At 43.1% G+C, this 23,219-nt stretch overlaps 1 protein-coding gene across 2 annotated transcripts; it reads right to left on the reverse strand.

The window, feature by feature from the left end:
• Positions 1 to 4,561: 4,561 nt before the first annotated feature.
• Positions 4,562 to 22,652, reverse strand: ZKSCAN2 (zinc finger with KRAB and SCAN domains 2). 2 transcript variants are annotated; one of them, XM_079946270.1, is made up of 7 exons: positions 21,559 to 22,652; positions 20,341 to 20,527; positions 17,782 to 17,873; positions 17,324 to 17,450; positions 13,731 to 14,414; positions 11,322 to 11,813; positions 4,562 to 9,036 (listed from the first exon to the last, which is right to left on the reverse strand). In XM_079946270.1, exons 1-7 carry the CDS (start codon positions 21,961 to 21,963, stop codon positions 8,114 to 8,116), a joined length of 2,910 nt encoding a protein of 969 aa, XP_079802396.1. In that variant the 5' UTR covers positions 21,964 to 22,652; the 3' UTR covers positions 4,562 to 8,113. The 2 variants fall into 2 exon arrangements, with proteins under 2 accessions (XP_079802396.1, XP_079802397.1); XM_079946271.1 differs by lacking the exon at positions 11,322 to 11,813.
• Positions 22,653 to 23,219: the final 567 nt, after the last annotated feature.

Below are 23,219 nucleotides of genomic sequence, written 5' to 3' on the forward strand. Positions count from 1 at the left end.
CGTGTATATACACACACCCATACACACCCATGCATACACGTGTACAGCTAACATTTATTGTTTATTATGTGCTCGGCACTGTGCAGAATGCTTTCCATGCATATTTCATTTAGTCCTCACACAACAATCCCATGAGGTAGTGTAGTGGGTTGAATAGTGTCCCCACTTAAATTCATGTCCACTTGGAACCTCAGAATGTGACCTTGTTTGGAAACAAGGGCTTTGCAGACCCAAGTAAGGTAAGGGTCAAGACGAACCATACTGGATTAGAGTGGGCCCTAAATCCAATGAAAGTGTCCTTATGAGAGACAGAAAAGGACGCAGAGAAAGTGGCCATATGGAAGGACCAAGGCAGAGTTATGGTATCACATGATAGCACCAGGAGTCACCAAGAGCTAGAAGAAGCAAGCAGGGGTTCTCCCCGCAGCCTTTGGAGGGAGTGTGGACTGCTGACGCCCTGATTTCAGACTTTTGGCACCCAGAATGGTGAGAGAATAAATACCTGTTTTTTTAAGTCACCGAGGTTGTGGTCATTTCTAGGGACAGCCTCAGGAAATGAATACAGGTAGCCACTCTTACTCTTCCCATTTTCCAGAGGAGCAAATGGAGATCCCAAGAGATGACATTACCCAGAGTCACATAGTTAGTACATTGGTGGAGCCAAAATATAAGGTACGTTTGACTGCAGGGTTCATGATCTTTGTCATCACAGATTACTATTGCTGAATAAGGGACAGTATGTCGCCTGACTACTTGCCCCTTAGTCCCCCATGAAGAGGGGGACAGAAGCACGTGTATGATAACTCTTCTCACTCCTAACTTGCAATTGGATTTCAAGTCCCACTCTTCATATCCATTTCTAGACCACAGGCTCTCAAGAGGAAGATCAATGTTAATTCCTCTTTGTGATTCCACATTATTGGGCTCACTGCTGTACAGAAGGGACTGAGTACTTGTTGACTGAAAGAATGGCATAGGCGGATCCTGATGACTCTCAGATTCATTCTGACCCTACAGAGTAGCATCCAAGATTGACCCAGATCACCTAAGTTTACCTCCACCCCACCTCCTGTCTTCTCAGGAACAACGAGGTCACAGAATTTTAGGATGTTAGAGCTGGAAACTCTATGGCAGTAGTAAAAAGCAGTTGCTACGAGTTTGGATTCTGAGAAAGATCCAAGTTTAAATCTCAGAACATTGGCTTTTTTGCTGTATAAGTTTGAAGAAGTTATTTAACTTCTCTCAGCCTCAGTTTCCTTAAAATGGGAAACCTGCCTCAGAGTGTTTGTGAGGATAAGTGTTTGTAAAGCATTAGCACAGTGCCCATACCTAGTGAGTGGACAGTGTGATAGCTCTTATATTTATTATTGTCTAATCAAAAATTTTTTTTTCCCCACACTGTGTGGCACACAAGATCGTGGTTCAAACCCGTGCCCCCTGCAGTGGAGTGTTAACCACTGGACTGCCAGGGAAGTCCCTCTAATCAAAGGTTTTGAAATGTGCAGGTATCAGAATCATGGCAAGGGAGCGGAGCTCTGGCAAGAAGATTCTAAACGGACTTTGCACGCATGTATTTTCTCAATCAACTATCTTCACATAAGGATCTTTGGGCCTCTTGAGGGGAAAATGTTGGGAAGCACTCATGCTGTCCAATCCCAAAACCCAGAGAGGCGAGCTAAATAATTTGACTATAATCACACAGTGATCTAATGGCAGAGCTCAGTTAGAATCCAGGATTTTGGACACACTCTCTAGTGTTTTTTTCTACTGCAGCAGGCATGTGCTGCTTTATACCCTTGGAGCACAAGTACTGATTCATTTCCTTTTGAGAGAATCGTCTTGAGTCCTCATATTCTGTGTTGTAGAGAAACCTAGTATTATGTTCTCGCATCTTCCCTCACCAGACTGTCCAAGAACTCTGAGAGTTTAAGCAATCCGAAGGGGAAGTATGCCAATCTTCTACCTTCATGTCCTAACTTTTAATTTTATTTTTTAAATATTTATTTGGCTGTGCCAGGTCTTACTTGCAGCATGGGGATCTAGTTCCCTGACCAGGGATCGAACCCAGGCCCCCTGCACTGGGAGCATGGAATCTTAACCACTGGATGGACCACCAGGGAAATCGCTTTATTTTACTTTTAATATTAAAAATTTTTTTATTGAAGTATAGTTGATTTACAATGCTGTGTTTCAGGTGTACAGCAGTGATTCAGTTTTATATATATATACTTTTTCAGATTCTTTTCCATTTTAGGTTATTATTTATTTTTGCTTTGTTGGGTCTTTGTTTCTGTGCGAGGGCTTTCTCTAGTTGTGGCAAGCGGGGGCCGCTCTTCATCACGGTGCGTGGGCCTCTCACTATCGCGGCCTCTCTTGTTGTGGAGCACAGGCTCCAGACGTGCAGGCTCAGTAGTTGTGGCTCACGGGCCTAGTTGCTCCGTGGCACGTGGGATCCTCCCAGACCAGGGCTTGAACCCGTGTCCCCTGCATTAGCAGGCCGATTCTCAACCACTGCGCCACCAGGGAAGCCCCATTTTAGGTTACTAAAAGATTGAATACAGTACTCTGAGCTATACAGTAGGTCCTTGTTGTTTATCTATTTTATCTATAATAGTGTACATCTGTTAATCCCAACCTTCTAATTTATCCCTCCCCACACCCTTTCCCCTTTGGTAACCATAAATTTGTTTTCTGTGTCTGTGAGTCTATTTCTTGTTTTGTAAATAAGTTCATTTGTATCATTTTTTAAGATTCCACATATAAGTGATATATTTGTCTTTGTCTAACTTACTTCACTCAGTATGATAATCTCTAGGTCCATCCATGTGCTGCAAACGGCATTATTTTATTCATTTTTATGGCTGAGTAATACTCCATTGTGTAATATACCACATCTCCCTTATCCATTCTTCTGCCCATGGTCTTCCTGCTCTAACTTTTTACTTCATGCCCACTGCAGCTGCCATTTTATAGCTGAGTCAGTCACACTTGTCTCGGCCAGGGTGGTTTCTAGAAAGAGGGGTTGTTTACTGACAATTCCACAACTTCCACACCAAGCACACCTGTGTGCTCCACGGGCTCCATGCTTATGTATCCAAGCAGCTCTTAAGACCGGGCCTTTCGGGTCTTGCCCCCATCCCCTCTATCCCCACACTGCCACTTTCCTCCAGAGTCCTACCACCTCAAAGTGGGTTCAGGCGTTCGCCTCTCTTGGGACCCAAAACCATTGCTTCCCTTCTGAGTCCCTGGACCCACCATGGTGTTTGGAGGTTGTGACTAGCTTTGTTCCTTTTGGTGTTTGAAACACAAAGCATTCATTCTCCTCCCTTAAAATCTAATTGCCTTAACTGGTTTATAGGAATTGAAAATTTGTAGCCTTAGAGATTTTTTTCCCCTTACAGATTTAAAGTCTCTCATCTAATTCCCACACGTGGGTCAGTTCACAGACTTAAATCTCTATAAAGGAATGGAAGATCAGGTAATCTTGTGGAACGATTATGATGTAACAACGCACATGAATATGGAGCCATTTTTTTCTTTTTAATATTTATTTAGTTTTTGGCTGCATTCAGTCTTAGTTGTGGCACACAAGATCTTTCATTGCAGTGCGCGGGCTTCTCTCTAGTTGTGGCACGTGGGCTCAGTAGCCCTGTGGCATGTGGGATCTTGGTTCTCTGACTAGGGATCAAACCGGCATCCCCTGCATTCTAAGACAGATTCTTAACCACTGGACCATCAGGGAAGTCCCTATTCTGAGCCTTTGTCTCTGTTTCCTCTAAAAACGTTGTGGCCATTTACTCAAGGAAAATATGGAAAATGTAGAGGGACTCTCAGATACTGACCCTGAGCAGTTATAATTCTTGAGAACCTTGGGTGCTATTGCAGTTGGCTGCTTATAAAGTCCAGGTGAGAGATGCACTTTGTCTGGAATCTACCTCATGTCTAGGTGAACTGGCTCTAGATCCATCCTATGATTCTTCTTACAGTTTCTAAGAGTATAGTTGGAAATACATCCTCGGCAGGTGACAAAATCTCTACACTGACTCTATGACCCATGGAGTTGGAGTTGTTATGGGAAGAAGGGCTAAGTGGAAGCCACTGGGACTCTTTAAATCAAATCGTAAACCAAAGGCACCACCGTATCTGGGGAAATCATGTCAAGACTTGTTCCAGCAGCAGAGGCTGTGGTTGAGTGCCCCTCCAAGAACACACGCAGTGTGTGCCTCCAAGACTAACTCCCCTCTAGAATTAGAGCCAAACGTTTTCTGGGACAATGGCAGTGACAGCTATCAGAGGACTGCAGCACAGGAATAGCTGTGGACTCCCAAGAGATCCCTGCTAGCTGCAGGGAGAACAGGGGGCTGGAAAGAAACTGAAATTCCCTTGAGCTACGAGGATCAGCTTTTATTAGCCCTTGGATAAGTTCTCTTCTTCCTTGATAGAAGACAGCCTTCAAATTATGGCAAAAACCAACGGGAGTCATTTATTTTAGACATTTATTTCACATACAAGTTTTCAAGAAGACATCTAAGTGAACATTAATACAAAACAATGAGTAGACATACATTTATACTTGGAATGCATTCAGAGGTAAAGGCTTATCACTACACAAGTCACTCAGACGCGCCTTGCATTTGGGGCTTCCCCAGCTCCCTCAGAGTTGAATTGTGTCTGTCACTGGGCACCAGAGCTCCCAAAATAGGCTTTCTCCACTGCAGCTACCTGCCGCTGCCTATCGAGGTGACTCAGGGGCTGCCTGCGGTTGAACATGAGTGATTTGTCCTTTCTCCTCACTGAGCAAGCTCCCGGACTGCTCACAGCATCCTCTTGCTAAAGTATGGGGTGGATTCAGTGCAGCCCGAAATGCTGCCTGTGGTGGCGAGCCAGGGCAGTGGCCTGGTCTTATAATCTTTTCCTCTCTACATGATACCCCATAGCCTCACAAAACATCAGAGCCAGAGTGGTCTTGGCAATCATGCTCAACTTCTCTTCAGATAAGGATATCAGGCCCAGAGAGAGGCTGATTTGTCCAGCAACACTCAGAAAGTGGTAGCGACAAGAATGAAACTTGTCTTTTGGCTTCTGGTCTAACGCTCATTCTACGTGCAGGCTGCCCTGAACTGTTTAAGCATATTGTGACGTTTTCTTCTTTAAAAAAACTAAGGTTTCCTTCCAGATGAATACAGTAGGTTGTATGTGTATAATAAAAATGCCAGTAAGAATCACGGCATTTGTGGAAGTAACAAAGCCTATGCAGGGATACAACCAGGTTCCAAAGTTCCAAATCTATATTTACCTAATCTACAGTATCAGATAAATATAGATTTAAGTAGTTGGTTGAGGTGAGTTGTAAGCTCTGTTTTTGTAAGTTTCTTTGTTCCAGCAGCCAGAAGAAAAGTAGTAAGTTGTAAAAAAAAAAAAAAAAAAATCAGTGTTTGTAAGGTAAAATTTTTATTTTTTGCTTTAGAATCAGAGCTTTCTCTGGTACTGAGACCTAGGAAGAAACCTTCTCCTACAGGTCTTCATAAAGGCAATTTATGTGAAATGAGACACAGTAATCAGAGTATGACTGTTCATTTTGACTTTCATGCTCCACCTTAAAAAGGATAAAATACAAACTGCCTTGGTCTAAGATGGTGGGTAGGACTTCCTATTTCTTCAGAAGCAAAGTCCAGTAAGTTAATTTAATACAAGTTCAAATAGTCCACTTACAACTGGGAAAAGGTAAGGGAACCCAAATTTCACCTTAGCTTGATCCCAGACATATGACAGACAGAATGAGTTTATTCCACTGGAGAAGGAGTGGTTCTTGAGCCTTTCCTGCCACTGGGGAAATTGAAGCGACAGAGGTAGAGAATATGATTTTAGGCAATTAAAAAAACTCTTTTGCAAGTGAAGGTGATTTTTTCATTAATAAACTAATTATGTTCCATAACTGACATGAACATAATTGACATTACGTTTTGCTGCAATACTTCTTCCATCATATTGCAAGTTCCTTGAGCACAGACACCATGCCTTTTTTCATTTTCATATCCCTCACTGTGCCTAGAACACAGCCTTACACACAACAGTGCTTAATAAATATTTATGAGTAAATCATCTACTTTCCTGAATCATGCTTCAATATAATGATCAATCCTGCATACTTATTACTAAGAGGTGATTTCTATTAATGTGCGTCGTCTTTAGAGTTAGAACTCCAGAACATCAACACAATACAAGCACACGCCCACTGGCACCACACACACCTCACTGTGCTAGGCACACTACCAACATGAAACTGCACTTACCGTTAGAAGTCTATAATTCAGACAACACAGAGGAAATCAACCTACTGAACAACATCCTAACATTCCTAACAAGTGTACGAAACATTTATCAATGTTTACCTGAGTCACCTGCCTTCCAACAGGCCACACCTGATTCTGGCACCGTAAGTTGGATTTCTTTCTACACTGCCTACCCTCCTTGGTACTTTGTTGAACAAGTTTCAAAAGATTCAAACGTACTCAGATGTCTTCAAATAAGAAAGCATCTGACAAAGGAGAGAGAAGATCAAAAAAATGATCTACAGCCCTGACTCCGGTTATCTTTCCACTAAACTTATGACTTCTCCCTCCCCAAAGCAAAGCCCCCCGAGGTTACCTTCATCTTAAGGGTATAAATGCCACTGGCCTCATCCTGGAGTTTAACAGCTTTGGATGACCAAATCCCTGGTTTGCGACGTCCATAAGTGAACTGTCTCCCCATCTGAACCCTTCCTTCAGTATTTATCGGGGCAGTGCTGGGGGTTGTCAAAGACATCTTTCAGACCAACTGGTAAATGTGGAAAACGAAAAGTGTTCTGGCCTGGAAGTTTCAGTAAATATTTCCACCTTCACTCATTGAGGTATAGAGCTGTATAAATTACTCAGGGTTCTACAGAGAGGTTTATGACCACATGAAGAGGGACTAGAAGCCTCAGAAAAGAGAACGGTAAACTTAACAAGCAGCTCTGGAGTGCTGGTCTGGACCAAGGTGGCTATCTGATCTAAAGCAGGTCTAAGGAGTCCAACTGATCTTATAAATATTGAATGTTTCAGGTCTCTACCTCACTTCCTTCCCTATCTCCTTAGAGTTTTAGAAAACTATCTAAAATTATACAATATTATACTGAAGTGTGGGGTTGGGAGGCATAAAATATGCCAACATTATCAGTCATATTCTAGACAAAAACCGGAGAAGTCACACATTCAGAACTAGAATGTGTCTGAAATTCTACTTTAATGAGACACAGCATGAGCATGCACGCTATTCAGTCTGAGGAGGGCATGGCAGTGCAGAAGAGTCAGACAAGGGCACCCAGAACAATTAAGAGGTAAGTGTAGGACTTCGGAGAAACAGTAACAGGAACTGGATTACTTATAGGCTGGAGAAACAGCAGCCGAGAGGCTCTCAGTCTTCAGGTCCAGAAACGGTTAGTCTACAAAGGACGATGGGTGATCAGTTGCTTCTCATCTCTATGGAGGGCAAGGCATTATTTCAGTGACAATACAGGGATTCTACCTTAGCTATTTAGATCAACTTCTTGACACAAAAAAGGTACACTGCAACAGACTTCTGATGGAAACTATAAAATCTTCAATCTCCTTTTGTGAATATCTTCAAAACCAAGATGGATCTGATGTGGTTCTCATCAGGCTCCTGAAAGTTCTACCCAAACAGGAAACTCTGTGATCAAGTTGCATCCGGGATCGCATGTGGTAGAGAATGAAAAAAACTTTGAGCATTTTTTATCTCCTTGATAACAACTCTCCCATACACTGAAGGATCTTGGATGTTGCTGGGTTTAGCGATCCCATGGCAGTGGCCTCGACATACTGAAGAGAATTCCATTCTGCACTCAGACACTGTATCTTCTTCACTTTATTAAAGGAAAAGTTGAGACACATAGAAGGAGAGGAACAGACTGATCAAGTTAGAGGCAGAGGTGAGGACAGGATCCAAGTCTTTATTGATATTCTCAACCCTATCTTGGGAATTACACTTTATAGCTAAGAAAAGATTGCTTCCAAGAGTGAGATTAGGGTAAAATGGCTAAGGGGTCATTTAGGAAGAGAAGAGATCGTCATCAAACAGTTTGCCTGAATTCATCAGTCTTTCCCTTGTGTGGGTTCTCTGGGGCATAGAGCGCTGGAGGGTATGGCAGAAGCTTTTCTCTCACATGAACCTCCCGATGTTTAGTGAGAACAGAACTCTTACTGAAACGTTTGCCACACTGCACGCACCCGTAGGGCTTCTCTCCAGTGTGTACTCGCCGATGTTCTCGAAATCTCGTACAGTTATTGAAACTCTTCTCACAATCCACACATTTGTAGGGATTCTCACCAGTGTGGACTCTCCTGTGGGCACTGAAATGAGAACTGTTGGTAAAGCTTTTCCCACACTCTCCACACTGGTAGGGCTTCTCTCCAGTGTGGGTTCTCTGATGTATTATGAGACTCGAGCTCTGACTGAAGCATTTTCCACACTCTTCACATCTGTAGGGCTTCTCTCCTGTGTGGATTCTCTGGTGGGCACCGAAGTTTGAGGAGTCGTTAAAGCTTTTCCCGCAGTCAAGACATTTAAAAGGTTTTTCTCCTGTGTGGATTCTTTGGTGTCTAATTAGACTCCTGCTTCTACCAAAGCACTTCCCACAGACACTACACTTGTAAGGATTTTCCTTCTGGCGGGTCATCCGGCACATGAGGCGAGCACTCCTTCCAAAGCTTTCTCCATATTTGAGGAGTCGGTAGGGCCTTTTCCCCATGAAAGGCCTCTGATGCACGACAGCTTTCCCTAAATCTCTAGGCTGAGACATCAGTTTTCCCTGTCTGACTCCTTGAAGGTTGTCCCATTGTCTTCCTGAGATGCATTCCCTTTTACAATATTTACCTGGGTCAGCATTCTGAGAAACAACCCTTTTAGACTTTTCTATTAGTGCCCTATGCTGCTCCATGTCCTTATATATTACCTGTGTTGCATCCTCCTTGATACTACTTCCAATTTCAAAATCTGAAAAAAAAGACAAACATTTCAGACCAGTCATGTATCAACATAAACAACATGGCCTACAGGCCTTGTCTGTTAGGATCCCTGTGTGCTTCACTGGCCTCAGGCGTGGGGACTCTTTCTGATTCACTGGGCCTTATTTTCTTTCAGTTCCACGAATAGCCAATAATACCCAGCACAAAGTAGGCCTCTGGAAATGTTTTCAGAATTTAATTATAATCCAAGCCATTATCCCCAATCTGTATCCTGATTAACGTGGGAGCAACTTAGTTTATCTCCCTGAAATTCCACTACAATTCATCCTGCTTTCAAAATTTCTCATCTATAATGAAAGTACACTACACTTCATTAGTGTTTAGATTCTAATGATCAAGTCCAAATTCCTCAATGGACTTCTAAGCTCATCAACCTCTAGTCATACTCTATCCAAGGGTATTTCTTTCTTCTCAAATGTTGCTGTCACTTTGTTTTTCTGGCAGTCTCACACACAGACCACACTAACTCAAATCTTAATTCTCACTGCTCGACAACCAGAATTATCTTCTCCTCACTCTTTCATCTGCATCCCACAGTACATCTTGGATCCAGCTTTGCCGAGAAGTTTTCTGAACAGAGAGCATGATGTGGTGAAGACACAGGCTTTGGAATCAGACAGCTCTGGTTATGATTCCATCCTGGTCACTTATTAACTGTGTGGTTTTTGTATTAACTTTTTATTATGGAAAATTTAAACACAGAAAAGTAGAGAACAGTACATAAACTGAACTTCCATGAACCACTTAACCAATGATATACTCCTGGCCAATCTTGTTTCATCTCTATTCCCACACATTCTCTGCTCCCTCTACCCGGATTATTTTGAAGTAAATTCAGACATCGTATTATTTGATCCATAAATAGTTCACAAACTGTGTAAGTTAGGCCCAATCCAGGTTTGCTTGATTCTCAAACCCTTCTTATGCATTTTGCTGTACTGTCTTTTTTCTACTTGCTAATTTCAACGTTACTTTCCTTCCACATATTGAGCTGAAACTGCCAACATCCCTCAGTCCTAAGTGGGGTGGCTGTGTCCTGGGCTGGAAGAGGAGGGCAGCCATCAGTGAATCCACTGACTTAGGTCAAAAGCCCTAACAATGTCATCTTCTGAAGTACTCTGATTGGGTCCAACATTGTTCTGGGATTTGGAGGAAGTTATAGCCTAGTAGTTGCCTCAGACAGAGCCTGATAATTTGATGACAGATCTGGAGCTCACCTTAAAAAACAAGATTCACAAGAGAAGGACTTTGTTTCCAAAGTTATCAACTTTAACAGTTCCAGTTACAGAGTTAATAATTTCAGCTTTCATTCCCATACAAAAACAAATTCCTGTATAAATACTACCAGAGAGCATATGTGTGAACTTCCTTTTCTAATGTTTGTTTTGAATAAGCATAGAGTACAGGAAGGAAAATAATAACAGGTAAGGTTAGAAAGACAAACTCAGATTAAGGATGGTTGTGGAATCTTAATACAAGTCTAATGGAGAAAACTGGTTTGGAGACTTTTACAATAGTTCAGGCAAGAGACAGAGAAACGCCAAACTAGGGTAATGATTATGGTAACTAAAGAGGGGGGCAGATGGGAGTTCTACAACAGCTGAAAAAACATATCATCTGCCTGGATGTAAACAAGGAGAGAGAAGGCATCAAAAAAATCTCTATCTTTTAAGTCTCGATGACCTGTGGGAGGACACAGGGAAGAGCCATAGTGTGGGAAGGAAGATGCTGATTTTAATTTTGAAAAATTTAAGCCTGGACTGCTGGTGAGACGCCTGTGAGCATCCAGTGGTCAGCGGGAAACCCGCAGGTGGAGCTCAGTACCAGAATAAAGTCTTTTTCTCTCTGCCTATCCTTTTTCTCATGCACATCACACATAACTGAGACATTTCTGTTTTGAGCTTACTGACACACCTCCTTGATCTGAGTTTTTCTCACGTTTAATTCCAAATTCTTCTTCCCCACAATATTTCTAGGAGATATTAAACATTATCTGCCCCATACACACCAAAACCGAGGCTGAGATCCCAAAAACCAAATCACGAGAATCCAAGTTCCTCCCTTGAACAGAAGCACCATAAGAACAGGGACTCTGTTTTATTCATCGATACCTCCCCCTTTTCCTCAAATGGCACAGGACACACAAATATCTGCTTAATGAATAGACCTTCATGAGCGATGTGCCAGCTCTTCTGATCTGTCAGTAGATCCCACTTCCTTCTTCTTTAGACCACAGCCCCTCATGATCCTTACCACTCGGGCTTTGCAGTAAACCTGGAGGTCCCTGGAATTCTGGCTCTGGCACAATTTCCTCCTCACTCAGTCTCTCACTGCTGGAATCTTCAACTATTGCCTCCTGTGAGTCCTCCTCAGGTTCCCAGCCCGTAGGTTCCTGGGGTTCAATCTCAATGTCCTCTCTTTCTTGAATTGAGGGTGATGGGGCTTCCTCTGGGGTGCTAGTGGGAGGGGCAGATGCCCGAGAGTTAATCAGGGCATCCATCTCCTTGTAGAATGCACAGGACTCTAGCACGTGACCGTTTTTCACTTTGCGGTAACTCTTCTGAAGGCTTTTGAACTTGGTCCGGCACTGTTCCGGTGTCCGGAGGAAGCCACACTCTTGCAGCTGTTCGGCCACGGCCCCGTACAACTTGCTCTTCCGATGACAGGCTTGCAGTGCTTCATAAAACCGAGTCTCACGGAGGATGTCAAGGAAAGTCTTGGTTTCCTCGTAGCCCCAGTGCACACCTGCCATTCAAGGATAAAGTTCAAAGATACAAGGTCTCTGAAGCCTCTATACATTACAAAATATAAGAAGTACAAGAAAACAAATCCCATTCCCTGGAACTATTATATGCCTGGGAATAAGCTTTGCAAGAAATGAGAAGGTCTATATAAAATAACTATAATATTATATTGAAAGACATAAAAGAACTAGAAAGAATGGAGAGACACTATGTTTCTGGATAGGAAGATTCAAGTTGTACAGATATCAACTGTCAAATGAATCTATAAAGTCAAAATCCCAATAGGATTTTAAAATTAAAATTGATGAACTGATCTCAAAGTTTACTTGGTAGAATAAAAATGTAGCCCCCCAAATCTGTCATTGCTATGGTTCTTAAGGATTTAGCTGTCTGTCTTTTAAAAATTGTTAGGAATAATGGGCTAGGACACCCAGCAGGAACTTTTCCCCCAAATTCCCTATCATTTCTTTAGCCCATCTTCTTTGAACAGCAGAACTATGTCCAGAGTAGTTTTTGATGTTACTGAGTCCTCTACTTTGAGAGATGAAACCATCTGTAAGACAGGCAGATGTCCTGCTTTTATAGCAGAATTAAGCTTTTCAGGATATGTCTGAAGACAGTTTGTTAAACATGCTTTTTGGGTGTTTTATAATCTGTAGTAGGAATGTCTTTTCTGTCCTCCATCTTACTGGGTGGCTCTTTCAGTCATATCATTGGATTCCATATTTGAAACCACCTACCCTCATGTCTATGGATTTCCAGAATGATGAATACCTGTATAATGCATTTTCCCATCTTTTTCCTGAGATCTGTTTGTTTTGAATAGGTACAGTCATGAGTACAGTCTCAGATCTCCCAGCCTGGTTTATTTTTCCATTCTACCTAAGAAATTATCATCTTTTCATAAAGTGGATTACAGAAACATTACTAATAACTGTGACACCAGGCAGTGTTTTATTGCATTTTAGCATCTGCAGAATGCCTTCATCTACATTATCTCATTTAACGCTAACAACTACCCTCATATTCTTAGCTATATTTTAGACAGAAAACTGAAGCTCAAAGTAGTTATATGATATGTCAGCTGTCACATAGCTACTAAGTGGTGGTTTAGTTCTGCATGTCCCAGGCCCCAAATTTCAACACCATCTTTCTTTTGTATAGTATCTTTTTTTTTATCCTTTTAATTTCAATATTTCTGAATATTGTTTAAGATGTATCTCTTGTGGTTCTGGGTTTTTGAGCATAAGCCACCCATTCTCCTTGCTTTGGCCCTGCAATAAGCCTTTCTCTGCTCCAAAAAAAAAAAAAGAAAAAGATGTATCTCTTGTAAGCAATATAGTTTTTAAAAATATATCTGATAATCTTAGACTTTTAAATTTGTAATTAATGATATATTTGGATTTACATCTATCATCTTACTGATTTTTTTCCATTTAATGCATCTACTTTGTGATTCTTCTTTTCCTTTCTTGTCTTCTCTTTGAATTTCTTTTTTTTTAAATTCTTTTTTTTTTGTTGTTGTTAGTTACATATTCCTTTATGGACTATCCTTGATAGTATAATAATGTATCCTTGACTGTTACAATCTAATACAATTGACTGCATTGTAACAATTCTCAGATAATGTTAGATCCTTAGAACCCTGGACTCCATTTGTCTTCCTTCCACAGACCCCAAATACTCAAAATGCATGCTCTAACCCAAAAAAGAACCCTTCATGGCTGTTACTCAGACTGCACTGGGGGTAACAAAACACCTGGGAGTACTTTCAGTTACATGGCCAATTACAGTGATGAGTGGCAAGGTGTGCGTGACAGAATTCCCTGGGTTTGGTCACTTCTGGTCTACTCCTTTTTCCACAAGACCACATCATCCATTTTCAAACCAGAAAGAAAAAAAAAAGTACCATTCTTACCACTCAGGTTTTGAAATAAGACAGGAGCACCACGAAGCTCAGACTTCTGGATAAACTCAACACCCATTTCATCACCATCAGATTCTTCTGCGGCTTCTTCCTCCTCCACCAAATTGATCTGTTCTTTAGCATTGATACCAATTCTCTTTAGTCTGGGGAGAGACAGAATCTCCTTTGGCTTATCCGTGGATGAAGTATGAGCTGCAGGGTTCAACAAAACATCCATGTCCTCAAAGAAGGCACAGGGTTCTAGCACATGGCCATTTCTCACTTTTCGATAACTCTTCTGTAGACTTTTGAACTTGGTCCGACACTGCTCTGGTGTTCGGAGGAAGCCACATTCTCGCAACCATTCAGCTACAGCACCATATACTTGGCTGTTTCGGGGACAGGCCTGAAGTGTTTCATAAAAGCGAGACTCTTTGAGAATTGTAAGAAAAGTCTTAGTTTCCTCGTAACTCCAATGCACGCCTGCTATTTTTTCATCTTCCAAACCCCACTGCTGCTGCTCTCTCCGTGTTTTCCCTGCATTCCTTGCAGGGGTCTGAATAGCATGAACTGATTTTTCCTTGATATAGTTGCTTTGTAGGACATTCCTCTTATTAGGGGATTGTAGACCTATTGTCCATGGCTCCTTTCTTTGCACCAACTGTGCCATCTTGTTAGCTGTAGACACTGTGTTTCCTAGAGTAAGAGAAACATATTTCATGCTAGAGAGATCAGCACTGCATGCCCCAATCTCCTGCTGTAGTATGCTCTCCTGGAACACTTGTTCACACCTATCCTTTAAAGGTCTTGTTCAGTTCCTTCTCTAAAGTCTTCCTCAATCACGATCATGCACACTAGTTTCTTACACGAGTTATTTGGCACAATCATCTACTAACTTAAAACTACCGTTTCACTTCTCATATATGTACCACTTCCTTCCCCAGCTAGTTCTTAAAGGAAAACTTTTAAGGGTAAGAAACACGTATTACATTACCTTCAATTCCCTCTCAGTATCTAACATTGTGTTAGGTTCAGAGCGTGCTCCTATGAACCAGTATTCGTTACTTATAAAGTGTGCTTACACCTGCTCCCCACATCCCCTCACTCCCCCACTCAACACACACACACACACACTAGGGCTATGGGAGATGAGAAGTCAAGAACTTTTGGAGACATTCTGGCGAAGTTAATGGGAAAGAGACGTAAGAATAGGAAAGTAACTTAATTTTTTACTTTACAATATGGTGGAGATCAACATGTCTTAAATTGGAATCCGAGCTCCACCACTTACTTTACTTTCTGACCAGGGGACGTTTCTTAATCTCTCTGAGCCTCAGTTTCCTAGGAAATAATATAATCTATTCAACAAGGTGCTGGGAATATTAAATAAAGGATCATCTGTAAAGCGTCCAATGCCTAATAAGTATGTAATAACATTTAGTTTCCTTCTATAGAAAACACACATAGGAGTTTCACAGAATTCTCCTAGGGAGGCAGCATCAAATCAAATCCTTGCTGAAAGAACCCTGGGGATGGAGATTTGCTCTTCAGTTTCACATGAGAGAAGTAAGTGTAGGGACAATGAAAGTTCAAACATCTACCAGGACCAGGCAGGCAAAGTAAAGGAGTGAGGTGGCTGGAGTGAGAGCCCTGGCATTTTAGCACGAGCTCCGCCACTCAGCTGTGGTCAATGGCTGCTGTGAGAGAAGGTGGGCCCGTTGTGCCTGACGTTTGATTTTTTTAAGAGATACTGGAAATCCAGATTTATAAACTAATTTTATATTAAAACTCTGTGCAAGGCCCAAATATGTTTGTAGGCTAGACTCATAAGCCTTTAGTTTACAATCTATGATAAAAGACCGAGCCAGGTGTCTGTGGGCCTGGGCCTTTCCATACATAATTATTATACATGGAGGCACTGGGCTAAATCTGAATGTCCATAGTATGGTCTCTAACCCACTCATGGCAGATTTTACTAAGACCTATAATTCATCATTTTACTAGGTCTGGATGCTGTGTGATCCGAGGCAACACTAGGAAACAGCTATTGTGTAGGCAACTTGCCATGTGGCCATCTTTCACTGGCTCCTGTAACAACACTAACAGCAATGACTACCGAGATAACCACACAGGTCTTTGAAGGATGAATGATCAGTGATGAAGTGCAGAGACCCTAAGTAAAAGTTAAAATCAAGGGTCCTGGGACCTCCCTGGCAGTTCAGTGGTTAAGACTCTGCATTTCCACTGCAGGGGGAGCAAGTTTGATCCCTGTTCGGGGAACTAAGATCCCACATGCTGTGGGTGTGACCAAAAAATTAAAAAAAAAAAAAATAATAAAAATAAAATAAAATCAAGGGTCCTGCTGTTTTGGGAAGAGTGCTTTGTTACTGGTGTGTCATCTTAAGTTGATCATTTTTTTAAACTGCTTTAATTACTTTCTGATTATAAACAATTGTCAGTTTATCTTTATTCATTCAGTTTGACATGGCCTATTTTGTAAACTCTGTACTTCAGGATCTATATGTATTGTTGTCCAACAGAACTTTCTTTGATGATGATGTTCTGTAACTGTGCTGTCCAATACAGCTATTGAATACCTTTTTTTTTTTTTTCGGTATGTGGGCGTCTTACTGTTGTGGCCTCTCCCGTTGCGGAGCACAGGCTCCGGAGGCTCAGCGGCCATGGCTCACGGGCCCAGCCGCTCCGCAGCATGTGGGATCTTCCCGGACCGGGGCATGAACCCGTGTCCCCTGCATTGGCAGGCGGACTCTCAACCATTGCGCCACCAGGGAAGCCCCATGAATACCTTAAATGTAGCTACTGTCACTGAGGAACTGAATTTTAAACTTTATTTAATTTTAATTAATTTTATAAATTTAAATTTAAATAGCCACGTGTAGCTAGTGGCTACTCTATTAGACAACAAAGGTTTATAGTATCTATAGTGTGTATTGGTGCACATTTTAGGCCTATAATTTTATTCATAAGTAATCTCTGACTTGTAGCTTACATATGAATGAACCATATTTAGCCCTATTGTTAAAGCAGATGATATAGCTCTTCAAAAGTTTGCTTGTAAAATTACATTTCAGTGGTTATGTGTGCCTGTAAAAATTCGTGCTATTTAAAAAATTCACAACACGCTATCAAGGTTGTTGTATTGAAATTACTTTTTTCCTTCTGTTTATAAGATTTCCATCCACTCAGTGAATATTTGCTGGGCGCCACCCATATGTCAGGCTCTGTGCACAGTGTTGGGGTTACTATGGGTTAAACAAAAACAAATCCTAAAAAGACCTTATGACTTTACGGAATTTTTAGTCTAGTGGATGTAGGTAAGTTTATATTTCAATAATATGACAATCATATATAAATCTCCCCAATGTTTTAATCACTAAATTATAAGAATGTATAAAAATCTATAATATAAATTGGAAGAAAGGAATGAGTGAGGTATGAGAACATGGTATGCTAGAGGCCAGAAATGACTAGACAACCCATGGAGGTCCTGAAAGTGATAACATTTATAACTATTTTATCATCGGTAGAAGTGAATATATTAGAAATCCCCAAATCTTTTATTTGAAAAGGGATAGAATCCTTACCCAGGGAGACCATGTTCCCAATACTCTCCTTTCTAATATCCCGGTAGAGGTCTCTGTGAGCAGGAATCTGACGCACACTCTTTTTGTAGGAAAAACCTCTTGCCATGTGGACATCTTTCAGTGGTCCCTGTAACACACTAACAGTAATGACTACCAAGATAACCACATGGGTTTTTGAAGGATGAATGATCATGGATGAAGCACAGAAAGGCCCTAAATAAAAATTAAAATCAAAGAACCAAGTGTATATCATGTGCCAAATGAAGCAGAAGGTACTACAAAGCGTCATAAGAGAGATGATCCAGCAAGGAATCCCATTACTCAGATGGCTGGGTGCAGTCTCTTCTGGAAAAGGAGCAAGGGGGAAAAAGTCTCTTGGAGGGAGTATAAAAGTTTGAGGAAATCATTGTGACTGAATATCCTAGGAAGTTAGGCTAGAGAGAACAATTACAATTTACCTGGGACCCAACAGGAACTCGTGTGGCTGTTACTTCCTGATCTATGGTGTTCCATTCATCAGCAGGAGCAGGAACCCAGGGAGAAGGCCGAGCTGTAAGAAGAGAAAGAAACAATTAGTGTTGTTGGCTCTGCCATCTTATTCATGCTGCTTCTCCTTTTATGAAATGAGCATGTATAAAAAACCTGACAAACATAAATTGGTCATTTTCTCAATGAATTCAGAACAATGCCCCAAACCACGGTACCCTAACGCAGGGCTCACAAACACAAATGCTCTTAGGGAGTAAGCAGGTAAAGGACATCATGAAAGGGGAGAGGTAAGGACTGTGGGGAACTGGAGAGCACATGTCCCACTGAAAGGGTACACCCAGTGTTCAGCTCCAGCTGATGCTTCATTGTGAGATTATTGCCCTGGCACAGAGCTTCTAACTTTTTTTTTTTTTAATTTTATTTATTTTATCTTTGGCTGTGTTGGGTCTTCGTTGCTGTGAGTGGGCTTTCGCCAGGTGCAGCGAGCGGGGGCTACTCTTCTTTGCAGTGCGTGGGCTTCTTCACTGTGGTGGCTTCTCTTGTGGAGCACGGGCTCTAGGCATGCAGACTTCAGTAGTTGTGGCGCGTGGGCTCAGTAGTTGTGGCTCTCGGGCTCTAGAACGCAGGCTCAGTAGCTGTGGCGCACGGGCTTAGTTGCTCCGCGGCATGTGGGATCTTCCTGGGCCAGGGCTAGAACCCGTGTGCCCTGCATTGGCAGGCAGATTCTTAACCACTGAACCACCAGGGAAGCCCCAGAGCTTCTAACTTTTTCAAGAGAAGCCAGAAAGCGGGACTTTTATGTACAATCTCAAGTCTTAAACCTTGAGAACTAAAAACAAACAAACAAAACCTCCAAACCAAAAACTCCTTGTAGGTGAAACAAAACAATCTGATCTGGCACGTGAGTTACCAGTTCGCTATCTCTAGCACAAATTAATTCCCTATGAGTGAATACTGTCCTAAAAAATGTTAGCGTATGCAGATACATAGTACTGAACACTACAGGGAAATATACCCCCAGAAAGGTGGAAGGAAGATATATAAGCTTATATAGTATAAGGCAGTCTGTGGTCTAACTTCTCTTCTAGAATTCACTATCTAGGAAAACTTTAAGAATAAATCTTACTGTGACCAAGAACTCAAAAGCTTGATCTACCACTTTCTATGGAATCAAACTGAATCACTTCCTTAGAAATACATTATTCCCTTAGGCACACATGGCTGAAATCCTATCTCTTCTTTTAGAAGGAATTCACCTTTCTGAGATATCTATCCCTCAAATTTTCTGTCCTCCTTACCCCCAGTAAGGACCTCAACAGAAGAAACCACCTAACTTTAGGAATTCCGTATCACCTGAGATGGCAAAATCCAGAAACACCATGGATTTATCAGGTAAAGTAACTGACAGCATATAATCCATGTGAACAAGGGAACTTTGATGCTGATGAACAAACAATGAAAACTCCAGAAACCATTAATATTTGCAATGCAGTCTATCATAATATGAATTTCAGGAGGGATAAGGAGGTGGGGTCCGAAGTGGTGAATCTTGCCCCTTGATGAGGGGTTCTGTAAGTCAGACAGATTTGAAGTTTAAAAATAATCATGCCATTATGGGAGAAAGGAAACTAACATTTACTGAGCACTATTATGCACTGACCCTTTTTACGATGCCTCCTTTAATCTACGCTAACAACCTTAGTATTTTCCTTTTACAGATGACAGAATGGAAAGTTTGAGAAGTTTAGTAACTTGACCAAGACCACACAGATAAAGAATGGCAGAGGTAGGTTTTGAACGCATACTGTCTACCTCTAAAGCCTAATTTCTTAATCTCTATGCATTAATACACAGAGATTAATTAATATTACTTGCCCGAGACAACACAAGGAGGGGGCAGAGAAAGGATATAAACCCATGTCTTTCTACTGTAGGTTCAGTGATCTTTCCACTCTTCTCTTTAAGCCTGACACCATGCTGCCGAGGATGGAGAGATCATTGTGGACTGGGAAGGGCAGGGTCTTCATTTCCTTGTATTTGACTTGATTCATTAACATCTAGGGCAGATATGAACACCAGTTGTCTCTTCTCTATGAAGTCTTATTGTTTATCCCTCTCATAAGCCACTTCTGTGATGCCTTACTGTCAGTCACTTTTTGAAAAAAAATCTCATTTCCTCTTCCAGTTTTTCCAAGTTGCATATAGTCAGCCAAGAACACACACACTTACACATGCAGCAGGACTAAAAACCACAAGCTGATTGCAGGGTGGAGGTTCTTAAGTAACACTATGAGACCTTAAGGCCAGTCTGGGCAATCTATGTTTTCTCAGATTCCATCTTTAAGATCCCTTTTACTTATGTCACACATATTCCCAAGTCTTGAAGCTAATGAAGTCTTTCTCCCCAATATTCAATTTACTTTCAAATATGGATTGAGGGGACGCTACGCTGAACAAGTCACAGTGTTGGGGCTACAAAACAAATCTGCCATGGTCTCTGCACTGGGCATGCTCTGAGTTCTTCTTACCATTCTTGGGTAAGGGCCGAAGCTCTCTCTTTTGGTTCAGCTGCTCCTGGTGTCCTGAGTGGAGGCTTTCAGCTCCCTCCAGAGACATCACTCTGGGTTGGGTCTCCACCTGCTGTGGCTGAAAGTCTGCCACCTCCCATGCTGCTCCAAGTGGGGCTTGCTTCTCTGAGTACACAGGACTGCTAACCTGGGAAATAAAGTCAGTGCCATAGTGGGAAAAGGGAGTTAAAGAGGGCTAGATCAGGGCCAAATTCCCCCAAGAAAGATATCAAAGAAGGATAGAAGATGTGAGAAGGAGTGAAAATTTCACTCCACTCCCTATGGGACCTCTGAGGGCATCAGGATAATAGTATTGTCCAGAAGTCTGGGCATAAGGGCATAGGAGAGTGCTCTTTATTAGTATACAGAGGGGCAAAATCTCTTAGGAGTGAAATACAGAGCCTCCCTGTTATCAGACTAGACATTATTTGAGTCCTCATATCTATCAGGTTCACAGAGAAATGAAAGTTCTCAGAACACTAATTAATTCACTAGTGCACTGAAAACTTAGAAAATTAATCTCGACATCTAGTGTCTATTTCTGACCAACACAGCAACTTGCTAATAGTCAGATCTTTACACAAATCCTGTGCAAGGTGAAAGTGCAAATCTTGCAGGATTTCATGAGGTTACTGAAAGGGCTGTTGAAAAACAATTAGAAGAGCACGCAAAGCCACTGACAAATAAGGATCAGCAATTCAAATGGAGAAGAGTGACAGGGATGATGACACTGAGGGCACTTCAGAAGACACGGATTGGAATATTAAAGGATTACAAGAGGCCCTGGGGTAACTGATAAAGTCCTTTCTTTCCTTTTCTTTCTGGGTGGGGGGCAGGGCAAAATAGCCCTCTTTAGGATCAAGCTACAAAAGTAAAATCCTGTGAAGCATAATGTACTGTTTTCTCTCATATAATTTTTTTGGGAAACATTATGCAAAGATTTAAAACAAATACTTAGATGCATAATGTTTAGTGTCATTTGCAAGATAACAGTTCAACCAAAGCTTTTTTTCTATTTAATATGAAATTCTGATCCCTTTTAAGTAGATTCCCTTTAAAGGTCTTTCATTATTACCATTTATCCTTCCATAACTTGCATTTCCTGCAATGCATCCCTTGCCCAGCTTCCTTTCCACCCCCTTCTTGCTAAATACAAAAATTTGGAAAACCCTCTCTCACCTGCTGTCTTAGTCTTCCAGTCTCTTTCTCCAAATGTATTACCAGGGCCACCGCCTCCTCACCACTTTCCGGACACTGCTTCTGTGCCCACGCCTGAATCTTCTCGGGTAAAATGGTGAGAAACTGCTCAATCACCAGCAGCTCCAGGATCTGTTCCTTGGAACGCATTTCTGGCTTCAGCCACCGGCAGCAAAGTTCCCAGAGTTTACTGAAAGCTTCATGGGGTCCGGTCACATCCTCATAACAGAATTGCCTGAAGCACTTGCGAAAAGTCTCGGACTCAGAGCTGTCCGATCCTTCCAGAATGGGCTGCGATGCCCACTCGGGCTCCTTTTCCACCTTCATTATTAGGCATCCCTCAACCTCCAGGGGCGCGTCGATCTGAGGGTCCAGGGATGCAGCCATGCTCTAACCCGGGGGTCAACCTCACGTCTAGCTCAAAGGAGACTCGAAGAAACCAAACCTTCGAGAGCTCCCTGCTAATGATTTTGGAAGTGTGGGAAGGCAGGGAAGTGAAAACGGCAGTGTCAGCAGGAACAGGGTACCCCAGGCTGATTAATCAAATCTATCCTAGGCCCTTGAAAAGGTGAACATGTACCCTAAGGTCCAAGAACTCAGCCTCTTCTCCCAACAAGATGTGTCCCCGCGTTGTGGTTTTCCAGGGTGCATCTTTTAGTGCAATGTCGGAAAGAGCAACGCTAGAGGACTGGGAGAAAATCAAGGGGACCGCGGACAGGAGGGCGGGGGCGGACAGCCGGGCCGGGAGGGGGTGTGTCAGACACCCGGGTAAGGGCCCGGGGGAGGGGAGGCCCCCGAGTGGGTGGGGCCGGATGCGTAGGCCCCACCCGGCCCCGGGTTCGAGGCTCGGGGCACGGCAGCGCGCCCAGGCCGCTGCGGGTTGCTGGTGGGGGCCGACGTTATCCGAGGCCAGCGCCCGGCTCTTCTAGGCCAGGGTGGCCCGGGCCGTCCTCAGGAAACCTCCACACGCTGAGGAAAGCCGCGAATGGGTCCTGTCCCTAAGGGGAGAGAAGCGGCGGGGACCAAACAACGATTCGTAGGGTGGCGGCTGCAGGATCCTCGCTCGCAGCCTCGTCTGCTCTGTTCCCGGACTGCGCGGGGGGCGCTGGGAGCAGCAGCCACGCATGCGCCACTCGCGCCCGCGCGCCGCGGGGCTCGGCAGAGGCTTCCTCGTCGGCGAGGGGCTGGGGGGAGGGGGCGGCGCGGTGGACTCTCGCGAGAGCGCGCAGAGCAGCGACGCGCTGCTGAGACACTTTAGGAATGAGAAGGGTTGCGGCGGCTCTTCCCCGGGGCGGACGGACACACTGCAGGCACTTTGCAAGAGACTGTGGAACAGTGTGAGAAAGGGGAGTGGGCGTTCTCCGTCAGCCGGAGAATCTGGGAGGCGGGGAGAGACTGTGAGGTTGAGGAGCGCTAATGAGGAGGTGGCGCGAAGTCCTTTCTGACGCGGGGTGTGAGGACTCGTTTGCCTGGCGGAGGTTTCTGTCACGCGCTGCGAACGGTCGCGTGCTGGACGCTGCTATAGGCGGCGACCCTCGGCGGGACAGTGGCCCTCGCGGAGGGACACGGTGCCGCCCCCTGCCCTCCTCTGGGGGAGCATATGTGAATGTTCGCATCTGTGAATGTCCCCATCCATGAATGCC

The sequence above is a fragment of the Stenella coeruleoalba genome (assembly GCF_951394435.1).
Source record: "Stenella coeruleoalba genome assembly, chromosome: 15".
NCBI classification, from domain to species: Eukaryota; Metazoa; Chordata; class Mammalia; order Artiodactyla; family Delphinidae; genus Stenella; species Stenella coeruleoalba.